The sequence below is a fragment of the Zychaea mexicana genome (genome assembly GCF_025766255.1).
Source record: "Zychaea mexicana strain RSA 1403 chromosome Unknown BDB00scaffold_28, whole genome shotgun sequence".
NCBI lineage: Eukaryota > Fungi > Mucoromycota > Mucoromycetes > Mucorales > Lichtheimiaceae > Zychaea > Zychaea mexicana.
The window spans coordinates 421,529-432,897 of record NW_026516691.1 but is presented as its reverse complement, the minus strand read 5'-3'; the positions used below and the strand labels follow the sequence as shown (position 1 = coordinate 432,897).

At 42.0% G+C, this 11,369-nt stretch overlaps 5 protein-coding genes across 5 annotated transcripts; 1 reads left to right on the top strand and 4 right to left on the bottom strand.

Annotated features, from left to right (window-relative positions):
* Positions 1-1,788: 1,788 nt before the first annotated feature.
* BDB00DRAFT_871520 (uncharacterized protein) lies at positions 1,789-2,759 on the top strand (the record flags this gene model as incomplete). The annotated part of the gene is made up of 2 exons (XM_053126838.1): positions 1,789-2,082; positions 2,190-2,759. The coding sequence occupies 2 exons, from the start codon at positions 1,789-1,791 to the stop codon at positions 2,757-2,759; spliced, it is 864 nt and encodes a 287-aa protein (XP_052980701.1).
* Positions 2,760-3,043: 284 nt separating this feature from the next.
* On the bottom strand, positions 3,044-4,189 carry BDB00DRAFT_871519 (ubiquinone biosynthesis protein Coq4; the record flags this gene model as incomplete). The annotated part of the gene is made up of 5 exons (XM_053126837.1): positions 3,044-3,176; positions 3,270-3,520; positions 3,594-3,823; positions 3,895-4,002; positions 4,099-4,189. 5 exons carry the CDS (start codon positions 4,187-4,189, stop codon positions 3,044-3,046), a joined length of 813 nt encoding a protein of 270 aa, XP_052980700.1.
* Positions 4,190-4,283: 94 nt separating this feature from the next.
* On the bottom strand, positions 4,284-6,207 carry BDB00DRAFT_819148 (uncharacterized protein). Its single transcript, XM_053123219.1, has 3 exons — positions 5,486-6,207; positions 4,950-5,413; positions 4,284-4,833 (listed from the first exon to the last, which is right to left on the bottom strand). Exons 1-3 carry the CDS (start codon positions 6,087-6,089, stop codon positions 4,348-4,350), a joined length of 1,554 nt encoding a protein of 517 aa, XP_052980699.1. The 5' UTR covers positions 6,090-6,207; the 3' UTR covers positions 4,284-4,347.
* BDB00DRAFT_316112 (uncharacterized protein) lies at positions 6,169-7,275 on the bottom strand. The gene is made up of 4 exons (XM_053116903.1): positions 7,006-7,275; positions 6,677-6,929; positions 6,490-6,607; positions 6,169-6,406 (listed from the first exon to the last, which is right to left on the bottom strand). Exons 2-4 carry the CDS (start codon positions 6,854-6,856, stop codon positions 6,249-6,251), a joined length of 456 nt encoding a protein of 151 aa, XP_052980698.1. The 5' UTR covers positions 6,857-6,929; positions 7,006-7,275; the 3' UTR covers positions 6,169-6,248.
* Positions 7,107-11,261, bottom strand: BDB00DRAFT_316103 (WD40-repeat-containing domain protein). The gene is made up of 15 exons (XM_053116902.1): positions 11,052-11,261; positions 10,830-10,892; positions 10,247-10,676; positions 10,089-10,146; positions 9,841-9,977; positions 9,617-9,759; positions 9,095-9,515; positions 8,696-9,029; positions 8,471-8,621; positions 8,322-8,388; positions 8,175-8,249; positions 7,786-8,059; positions 7,610-7,719; positions 7,288-7,526; positions 7,107-7,209 (listed from the first exon to the last, which is right to left on the bottom strand). The coding sequence occupies exons 1-15, from the start codon at positions 11,148-11,150 to the stop codon at positions 7,174-7,176; spliced, it is 2,637 nt and encodes an 878-aa protein (XP_052980697.1). The 5' UTR covers positions 11,151-11,261; the 3' UTR covers positions 7,107-7,173.
* Between the last annotated feature and the right edge of the window lie 108 nt (positions 11,262-11,369).

Below are 11,369 nucleotides of genomic sequence, written 5' to 3'. Positions count from 1 at the left end.
CGCCATCACCTCAGTAATGTATGCACGCGCATCTCTTCCTTTTTGGTCTCGAAACAGCTCAGCATCAAGCAACCGATCACTAGAGCTTTCTTTTTCCCACCCAATGTCAAAGGAGCAAATTTCAAGTGCACAGATGACGATCTTCCTTCGTGTTATGTGCTTGTAACGATATTCTCTAATAGTAGTGTAGATTATAGTGATGCCTACGCCCTTTCACTGTTTTTTTTGTCCGTCCCAACAACAGCAACTTGAGGGAGGTTGCTCCTTACAAGGGCATAATATGATCTAACTTTTTTTATAACAATTCATTGCTGCCCAATGCAATGAAAACAAGCCGTAACGAACTTTATGGCTGGGGAATAAAGAAAACCACAGTTAAAGAGCTAAACTCATGAAATTCATACAGAGAGTTGCGCTTAAAGAAAAGAGATAGAGGATTCACTGCTTGATTTGGCTTCAAACTCTTTACATAATGTGTTCTTTTACATCATACATATAAAGCTTCCTTTGCAACACAACTTCTTTAATGTAAGCTAAATGGCAATGTCAAGTCGTGATATGCTACTCGCTTTCCTACTATGTACGAAAGATTCTACTTCTGTTGTTCGTCCCGAAGCATAAACACAACCTTTGTTGTGTATAGGAAGCTGTGAGTTTATTCTCCGAATTATTGCTCTAGCAATGTGTATCCTTCTTTGGCATATTTGTCAAGGCCTTAATAAGTTGAGAAGCTCTAGTAGTGTTCTGTTTCTGCGAATTCAATATTACATACAGATCAATGCACTAATAAATACTACATCTATCGTTCATGATTACCAAAAGAGACTTCAAAATAGTACTGAGCCAAAATGAAAAGGAACAAATCCTTTTTATTGTATACGGAACAAAATGACGTGGTCGATAGTAACGCCTCAATTTGTAACCAGTTTTCTAGGTTGACATTAAAGCACGCTTCTTTCAGTTAAACTTAAACGCGAGACGTATAAACGCTGCAAGACGCGTATGCTCTGATCTACGAACGTTTAAAGTAGTGCTCAAGCATTACAGTATCCCCAGCAATCACCTTTTTAAGCCCATTTTTACTATAAACGAAGTTCACACTACACTTCCATTGATATCAATCAAGTACTATTGTAAATATATTGCTTTTTTCATAGCAACCGCTGAATTCTTTGCGTAACTACAGCTTAAGTAATAAAAAGGTGGACATAGACATAAAAAGCATCACAAATTCGTGCTACCGACATGCAACAATCGAGTCATTCAAAACGGTATATGTATTTGCCCAGAATAATACGTATCATTACATGGTACTGCTGTATACATGGAAGCCAAGTTACTATGCATGAATTCTGTAGTATAGATGTCAGATAGGAATTGGAATACATAGTCAGTTATTGTTACAGATTTGTCTCAGTCCACATTTGAATAAGTGTCCAAGAGCAGAAAGAGATCATATACTGCAAAATGTTAGCATAGCTACAATAGCTTACATTTGCTACCGCAAGTAAGCGGAAAAGCCGTGAATTAACAATAGCGTGTCCAGAAGCAAACCATCAGATAAAACAGCGGAATCTGCTTCCTTGAATGATATCATGCCGCTTTGCACACACGGTTGCACGAAGAAGGCCAACTTCAATTCCCGACGCCTTACCACAAGCCCTGGATGCGGGTGAGGCAGTGAGTGGGTGAGGCCTCCCCCACTGAAACAGAACCGGCCTTCCTATTCTCATATTTTAATTTTCTTTTGAGTTCTTTGTTCATTTTAATTTTATTACCGAAGAAGAAATGGAACTATCAGAAACCGATTCACCTAGCGATTGCGAAAATGTTTGCCCACCGATATCTACGTTTTCACGGCTAGAAGGCGGCTTCGCCAATTTGGACATCCACTCCAACAGTTCGCGTGGAATCCGTAATCGAACCAGAGCTGTGCAACCCATTCATCGACCTAGTAGTCTAAGTGCTTTCAAATTACGAGAGATTATTGGATGCAGTGAAGATTCAGATCCGGAACGTCATCCCAACTTGGACATGGTTTTGGATCAAGACAATAAGATTTCTTTTGACAACACTATAACAGTAGGCTTTAGTTTTTTTTCTTTCTTTCACTAAAAGGAAACACACTTCGAAAACAACGATAATGTGAAAGTTCGATATGAAAAACCAACTCATCTATCGTTATATAGCCATTACCGTCCATCTATTCACAACAGTCTGAAGATTCAACGGATCTAGACGATGATCTCCTACTATGTACACCGCCACCGTTGATCGGAAAACTATTTGAAGACGATATCGATGAGTTTCGAGACGATACGGTGGATTGGATTGCACAGATTTACCAGGACGAAGATGCCGATGTGAGTGAAAGTGAGCTGTTACCACCGACCATGGAACCAGGTTTCGATAAGGAAAACCATCCAGACGATAACAACAGCAGCAGCAGCAATGCGGATGATTATCGACGAAAGAACACCAAGCGTTCTTATAACAGTACGGATCAAAATGAAGAACAACAACAGCAATTACCTACCCAACGCCGACCGCTGGGACAGATGCGTTTGGATGATTGGCCATCGGCTGTCATTGTTGAACACGAAAAGAAACGGCAGCCGCTTGAAGTTGTCGCTTCCACTAGTACGGGCAGTAACAGTAGCACTAGTACCATTGGAAGCAGCCGTCGGTTTGTTCGGTCACTGTCACCATCAAGGAAAGGAAAAGAACGTGCATGGTCTCCCGATACCTCGTTCAACTAAAAAAGAAGGCAAAAGAAGATGTACTTTTTTGCCCCTCCCGCCACCATCTCATTTGTCCCCTCTCTCGCATTGTGCTCTCTTTCCATCATCCTTGTCTGTGCGATTCTCTCCCCAAGCACTAATCTTACATCGTTCCAACACTTTCTCTGTTCCGTCTATCATACATCTTTTCATATACATTAAACATCTTTATCTTTTCGTTCCCGTCATATCTGTAATTGATCCAAACTATTCTTATTAATTATATGTTTATAGCTTTTTTCCCCATCTTATTATTATTATTGTTAATATTTATATGGCAGTGATGTTTCTTCATGTATGGATGGTGGAGGTGTGATGCCAAGTTCACGACGAAGTTCGTCAAGATCTCTGCAAAAATGTTTCTCGAAATAAACTGAAATAAGTGGGACCGAGGATCTAGACAATGTTACGGCAATGCCAACAAGTAATTTAGTATGGTTTTTCACTTGAAAAAATTGAAAAGTAACGGTAAAAGAAATGGGGACGTACTTTCCAGTGTATACGGCCCAAGGCACATACACATCAAACAGACGTCTGCGACTTTCTCGTGACCGCATCATTGGGCCAAAGATAGATGACATGGCTGTCATGGGTAGTCCTGTCTGTGCCCACTCAAACCATTTCAATGCCAACTCTTCTTCCACAGAGACTCCCAACCCCGTCAATGCATGATAAAAGTCGTGGCATTGTCTGTATCGTAGCATCACATAGGCCAGTTCTTCGTCGTCAACAAAATGTACCTATCGAATAACCTAAACATGAGCAACTTTATTCCCCCCCCCTTTTGCTTTTTTTCTTTGGATGTGGACGTACCGGTTCACGCGTATCTGGAGTAACTCCTTCAGCATCCAACCATGATACGTAAAGATGTCCAAATGTACCCGGTTTGCATGTCTCGCGTAGTTTTGCGAAATCGATCGACGACGTGTGGATAACGGGTCGTTCGCGTAAGATTTGTCGTCCACTTTCTGTTTGTAGCATTTGGTCCCGCATTCGCTTGAGCGCAGTTGTTCCTGTTGTTTCTCCCAGTGCAGCGACCATGTCTATAATGTTTATGTATTTCTTGCGTAAATAACAACGGGAGTGGCAGTTGTTATAAAGCTTTCTTTTTTACCTCCACGTAAAGGATCAAGGAGGGCTGTTAAAGCTGAGCCAGCGGCTAACAGCGCACGTTGTTGAATTGGAATAGGAATGTGCGTCTCGTACAGCTTCTTTTGCGGATCTAGTTTTGTTTACAACAAAGCAATAGTTTAATCGCGATTCCCTGTGGCAAAAGGTAAAGGCCACCGGGTTTATTGGTTTCAGTCGAGAAACGTACTGTTGTTCATGTTTGTAGCGCTGCTGTAACATTGTAACTGTACTGTTGAGCGTAGAGCAGTGGCTCGTGCCAACATGCGTAGTGATGACATGGTTCGTAATGTGGCGTCTCTTATGTGTGTCAATAAGTCGGGGAGATAAAAGAGGTATTCAGTCCGTCAAGCCAACCATAACAATTAAAGAAGCTGTCAAAATTATCAATGCACAACAAGAATCTATCTTATATTTAATCTTCCTCCCTAATAAATTATCACTTGTCGTCCTCGCTACTACTACTGCTATCAAGAAGCGAGTCGTCATCCTCGTCATCACTTGAGGTGAGGTCGACAAAGTTTTCCTCTGCAAATTCTCCAACGTCTTCTGTGTTTGCCGGATAAACCAGACATCCAAACTCTGTACTTTCGGTCATGACTTGCATCGCTTTAGCCATATCAACAATGTCATCGTTCGCGGGAGAGGGGTCACCGCCGCCTTCCTTCTGTCGCTCAAAGAGCGATTTGATGTCCTGGTCTCCTTTTTGCGTTTGTCGTTTTTGTTGCTTTTGCTTTTCTTTTTGTTTTGTCTGGAGGTCTTTTAGGATTAGCCGAAGACCTGCTTCGGGTACCAGAACTTGTTGTACGTATTCGAGTGGGAGCTGTGGTTGCGTTTGTTTTACAGTCAGTTCGCCCGAGTGGAGGAACATTGCGTTCAGCACTTCAAGAATAATTGCCGCACCCTTTGAGCCGTAGTATCCGGGCTAACCGATTCGATTAATGGGACAAGGTTAGATTTTGTTTGCCTCCGGCAACCTTTCTTTTTCTTTACCCTACTTTAACCCGATGGAATATGTTCTCACTACCAGCCAAGACTTACCAAAGTTTTATCGAATCGTGACATGACAGCCATGGTGCTTCTGGCTTTATTAACACCATCCTCTTCATAGGATTTAAGCGCTAACTCGCGGAATTGACTCTCAACCTTCCCATTCACCACTAATGCAAGCTCTTTCTTCATTTCGTGTATCCGGCCCTCGAGGCTGTCAAAGTCGATATCCAAAGGGTATTCTTTTCGCGCACCGTCGGGTTTGATCACGAGTTCGACGCGATGCAATCGGCAGAACGAGTATTGCTCCATGTTGGATGCTTTGCGTTGTACATGTAGTCGCTTTTCAAGAAACTGTTGATGCTTGGCGCTGGCGCGTTGCTTTATCCGTTCCGTCTCTTCCTTTACGTATTTCTTGTCCTTCCGTTTGACAATCTTGAGTGCTAAGCGTATACTTTCGGGAAGTTTTTTACGCGTACACAGTTTGGTATGACAGAAGGGACATTCTACTTTGCCTATGATGATAACGACACAGTCTGTGAGATGCTTTGTTTCTTTCGTTCGATGAATAATCGAGATATACATACTTTCTTCCTCTTCGTCGTTGCTATCCTCTTCATCGATTTGACTCGAAAACGATAGCTCTGCAATCTCTTGCTGCTTTTTGCGCTGATCTTCTTCTCGTTGCTTTTTATCCGCCGTTGTACTAGGTGCACCGTTCACTTTACGTTTCGATGTAAAAAGCATAAGTTTTGGAACTACAGCCACCTCTTCTTCCGGTTGCTCTTCTTTGTTTTCTAATCTGCCTTTTCCTTTGGCATTCGTTCGATGCCGTTTCTGTTGCATCTTATTATTGCCTTGTGGCACTCTAGGCTGCTCCTGGAAATCGTCGTCTTCATGGGCTGTTCGAGTCGTAGCTACTTTACTTTTGGCAGTCTTGTAGTTGTTGTTGGCACGTCCTCTTTTCCGTGGCACGTCAATGTGTTGAGACGACGATTTGTTTGACGTGTCTGCCTTTTCTAAGCTTTCTCGTCGTTGTTGTATTCGACTCGATGAGCGAGTACTAGTACTAGTTGGTGTGTTCCGGTCAAACATTTGACTTAAACTGTCTTTCGCGTCTTTGGGAACAGAGTCACTCTTTAGTGAGAACGGTTGTCCCTGGCCTTTAGGACGGTTTCTGGAATTAAACATTTCTGCTGATTGGATTAGGAACACACAGGGAACGAGAGAGAGAGAGAGACACGAGATATGTTAAAATTATAGGCAGGAGCACATGAAAGTTAAAGAAACGCGTTTTTCGAGCTTGCAGTCACCGACAAAAATAGAAGGCGGTAGGGTGTGGAATTTTATTCACTTTGGAACTGTACTCAAACTGTAGCAATGGCATGAACAGTTGCTGACAGGGCATGTTGTATGGCTTCTAAACCAATCAAATATATGTACAGCATGTCCACCGTGGCGACACGTCTGGCACCATGTAAACCAGAGTTCAAAGCTAGCAGGATCAGCTGGATATATAGTAGCAAAAGGGACAGTGAGTTGTTGGTTATCGAGCATCTAGCCTATTACTCTCTTTCTGTGTGTCTCTCACCTTTTCGTGAATCGTTCGCAGCAATCGTTCGCCGTACAGGATCAATAGGTGTTCCTAAATGTAATAAACACAAGGCACATCGAGGAAGTGGTTTGCGACAACTTGGGCATACGGTAGGCTGTCCAAAAATTGGTGAATTTGGTTGTAGCGATAAAATTACTATTTTAAATGAGCTTGTAATTCCAACCTTGTGTTTTCCAGAGGCTCGACCGCCCGATGAAGCTGGCGAAATATTGGTTTGTACGTTCATCCGTTTTCCATCTCGGCTGCGTACATTTTGAACCAACAAACTGTGACCCAAAGATTGAGAGCAATATGTACAGCGAACATATACCTGGGGTGGTGCTACTTCACTCGAATTGTTCATACGCTTTCCGCGCTCAATGTCAAATTTGGCGCGTTGGTGCCACAATTGCCATCGATCTAAAAGACCTCGATAGCTGGGCAACATATCGATGTAAAAAATTAGCAAGTAAAAATAGAATACCTTTTGTATACTTTAGAAGAATATAATACCTTTCCACCCAGTCTTCGACACGCTTGTCTTTGAATCGTTGAGGCACAACGTAGCTCAAGACAAGGCTTGCAGTTTGTACATCGCCGTACCGGTTGACTGTTTGTTCGAAAAGATCTACTGCCCGGAGGGTAAGACCGGTAAGCAGCACACCCTCTACATCACCTTCTTCAATGACCCGTTCGGTAGATCTTTCTAGGTATTGACTCAACTACATATGATACTGTTTAGATAGAATGTACAAAAACAATGATTCTATTGTAATTGTTGCATCGAGGAATCACCTGTTCATCATCAAGTACTCGTAGCGCAACAGCTATTCGTTCTTTCAAAGAAAGTCTTGGCTCATCAAGAACTCGGTACCAATCATTCGAAGATATATATGCAAATATCACTCTTAAGTAAGGACGATTCACCATATCCTGGCTAAGAGATTCACAAAGTTCTCGCCACGTAGGGTTGACAGCAGCTGCTCCCGGTTGGAAACCTGCCATCACTGCCGACATTAACTTGCGCTGTTGTTCTGGGAGGGGGGAAAGCCCGATTTAAATAAGTCAGTATACAGTATTTTAAGAAAACAGGTAGAATATATGGATTTCGTTGTACCATCATGTCCTGAGCCACGTCCACTTCCAAGAGCTTCAATAGCACGATTCGTCAGACCACAAAAGAATGCCCAGCCTGTTGCCTGATCATAATCACCGCGTGATTCGAGACTAATGTTTCCAACGAGTAATCAATAATACAGAGCGTATATTTAGGAAAAGAGAAACAAGACTTACCGAACAAGCTCTTGTTCAAGCTCGCTTTGAGTGTAATCAAAACCGCATACTTTCAAAGCAAGTTCCCGTTGTGCACGTTTTTGTGTTGATACCATGAAAAGCGCACCCCCTTCTCGTTCTGATGCTGTCGTTGCTGTTGCTGTAGCATTTGAATTTTTTAATTTGTTACCCGTGTTCCTTCGAGCACTTTCTTGATCGTATGGTGGTGGTCCTCGCATAGTATTGAAATTTTTACTCATTGACGATGACTTGCGATTCTGTGACATTCCAGTGTCTTTTAAGGCAAAAGAAAAAGAATGTTAAAAACTTCTGCAAACCCATCTTTCGACGATGGTGGTGGGCGGGGGTACTAATGAACCTTTCCTATTTTTTGCTTTACTATTACTTACCTAGACCGTTCCATATAGAGTATACACCTTGATAGGAATAATCGACATTTCCAGTCCGAGCAAGCTCATCCGCCCCTTTGTTTATGTGAAATCGTGCATTAACATTTGATTGACATTCAACGCAAACAAAAGAAAAAAAATACTTACCTCGTATCCAGGACCATAATTCGCTCAATTTATGGTCACCTTTTACGACACTAATGTTCTTTTGATACTGGGTAATGTGTTACACCCATTGAAAAAGTTAAGCACATTATGTTTGGTTACAAAGAAGAAGAAGACCATGTAGTTTTTACCTCCATGGAATAACCCATCTTGACCCGTTTATGCATTATAACAGAAATGTCGTTCGCTAAGCTCTCGGCCACGGCACCTGTTACCTCGACAGGAAGGCAACGTAGTTCATGCACATCATATGTTGGTACATACGTTTCATTGCTTTGCGACCTATAAATGACCCATACGGTAATATCAGACAAACTGAAGGAGCGAAATAAGAATGTCAGATAAAATATTATTACCGCGCTCGTTCGTCAGTGATATTTAGTTTTGCCAGCTCTCCATGCATGTTGTTGTGGCGTTCAAAAATGTTTGCTTGACGACACGTGCTGTTGTTGTTGTTATTACTATTGATACCACCGCAACTTAGCAACTCGCTTCCATTGGTAACCATCATGCCTCCTGTCGGTCGCCAAGTCATCTTGGACGCTTCTTCGAGGTCGATCCCTTCAAACTGTCCATCCCGATGCATGGCTAGAATACTCGGCACCGTGCTGCGCTGTCCATGCGGATCGTCCAAGGAATGCATATTGGGTATAAAGTTAAATGTTGTGATAGGTTTGGAGCTTGCAGCAGCTGTAGCGTATATTCAAAAAATCGTTAGTGTGATTATTGGGTTTACAGGCCACTTTAATGCTTACATTCTCTACTTCGCCATAATACCGGAACGCCAACTGAGGCAAACCCTGCATCATCTGCCTTTGCGTGCTGCTGCTGCTGTTGGTGATGGTGGTGATAATGAAGTGCACTATTATCATGTGTATCTGGGTAATTTGAACCTGCCAAGGCTGTGATGGTTTTGAAACCGGAGACGTTAGAAGCAGTATTATTATTATATGTTGCAGAATCTGTCGTTGATGCGTTCGTTGTGGTAAAGGTCGTGGGTGCTAATGCCGAGTGGAGGGTGCATGTTTCTTGAATATCCCATAAATTAACGCTAGTCGAATCCCGTGATAGTGATGCTAATAATCCAGGCCTGGTTGGTGAAAATGCAATTTTGGATAGACTGTGCTTTGAGGAGTTACTGCCGCTGCTGTTAGTTTCTGAATTTAAGGTTAGGACGTATAAGATTTCCCAATTATTGGTTAAGCGATAAGATATGTATAAATGAGAGAATGTCGTTATGTGCGAGTAAGCTAAAGATGTATAAAGAAAAAGGATATTGAATCATTGGTTTGTCGAAGATCCCACAACCTAATAACACCTTCTTCATTATAGGTTGCTAATCGGTAAGGATTGAACGGGTCAACGGTCGCACCGTATACAGCTTTGGTTGAGAATTGCAGTGGTATAGAGTTGGAGTCGACTATAATCATAAGGGCAAAAAAAAAGAAACGCTTGATGAGCTCCTGTATCATCATGCAACATGTTTGTGTCCTCAGCTTACCTCTAATATCATATGCACGCAGATACTTGTATCCCATGCCAGCAATTAATAATGGAGAGCCTCCATTGGTTGACCAAGCGCAAGATGCAATTGCTTCTGAAGATCCGTATTGTTGAATTGGACGTTGTTCACGATATCTACAAAGATCACATACATTTGTTTAGCATTGTTACGCTCACTAAATACGCTTTACATTATACCCTAAAGACGCAATATATATATATATATATATATATATATATACGTACGTTGATGATGGATAAGGCGTTGATGTATCCATGCCAAAACTATTCATCCTAGACCGTTCTAATGATGCGTGGCATGTATTTGAATAAGAGAGAGCTTTTTAAAAAAGTCGTCGCAAAGCTAAGGATGAGTGTATATATTTTTTCTTCCAAAAGCCAACCTGTCAAGTTCGGTGTGCCTGGCATTCCTGTCGGTGTATCTGCGGCAGAATAGCCGTCCAATGCTTGTGACACATCCCAGACTAAGAGACATGGGTCATTACGCACTTTATCCAATCCACAAGCAAGCAAATGTGGATGTGATTGAGAAAACGACACGACGTTGCAAGGACGCGACATTTTTACGCCTAAAACTGGGTATTGCTTTGATGCAATGGTAGCATTGTTGTTGTTGTTGGCGGCCGCAGAAGTGATATTATTCCTTGCAGTATTTCGATAGCCAGCATTGGATGAAATGGGACCGTCCGCGGATGATGGATAAGGCGAATCCAAATTGATATCATTTTGCATGCGTACAAGCACAGTTCTACCTGTTGTAAGACCAACGGCGATCAAATCACGTTGATATGGGTCTGGAGACCAGTCCGCACACTAAATTGATATGTACCCGTTATTTAGCTCTTTGTTGTTAATTCGCATATTATGCGCCGCGTTTTGGTAGTCTTGTAAATAATTTTTTCTTCGGGAATAGATGCTGTACATAGTATATGATTATTAAAACCGAAACGGACTCTGTGTGCTTACCATAACCAGAGCAATTTTTGGTATGTTGGATATAAAGTGTGCACTGCCGGGCGTGTCGGAAGTCTAGGTTTGGTGTATGACACGTAGAGTATAGTTCAAGACAAGTCAAGCAAAAAGATATATGCGTATGTAGCGTGTCAATATCATTGAAGCAGGTAACAAAAAAAAGTGTGTTGGCGTTTATTTTCTCAAATGACAAATACAAATGGCGAACGTGCTTACAGCTGGAATCCATTCGTATAGTTTGAGCTCTGTTCCGCTCACTAGAAACCTGTTGGAGTCGGGATGGGGTGACCATATAATTGATCGCGAGGACGCCATTGAGGAGAAAATAATAATAAAAAAAGCGAACGGGCTTCTCTGTAACTCACCAAAGGAAGATTATGTGGGGGGAGAGATATGCGCACGGAATTCCAAGCCGATGGCCAATGAGATGATAGGTTTAGTCTATCACTCAAATTAAATTGACAACATCCCAAAACGTTATAATTTGTTTCTAAGCTAGAACATACAGGTAGTACGATAACCTGTATAAAATGG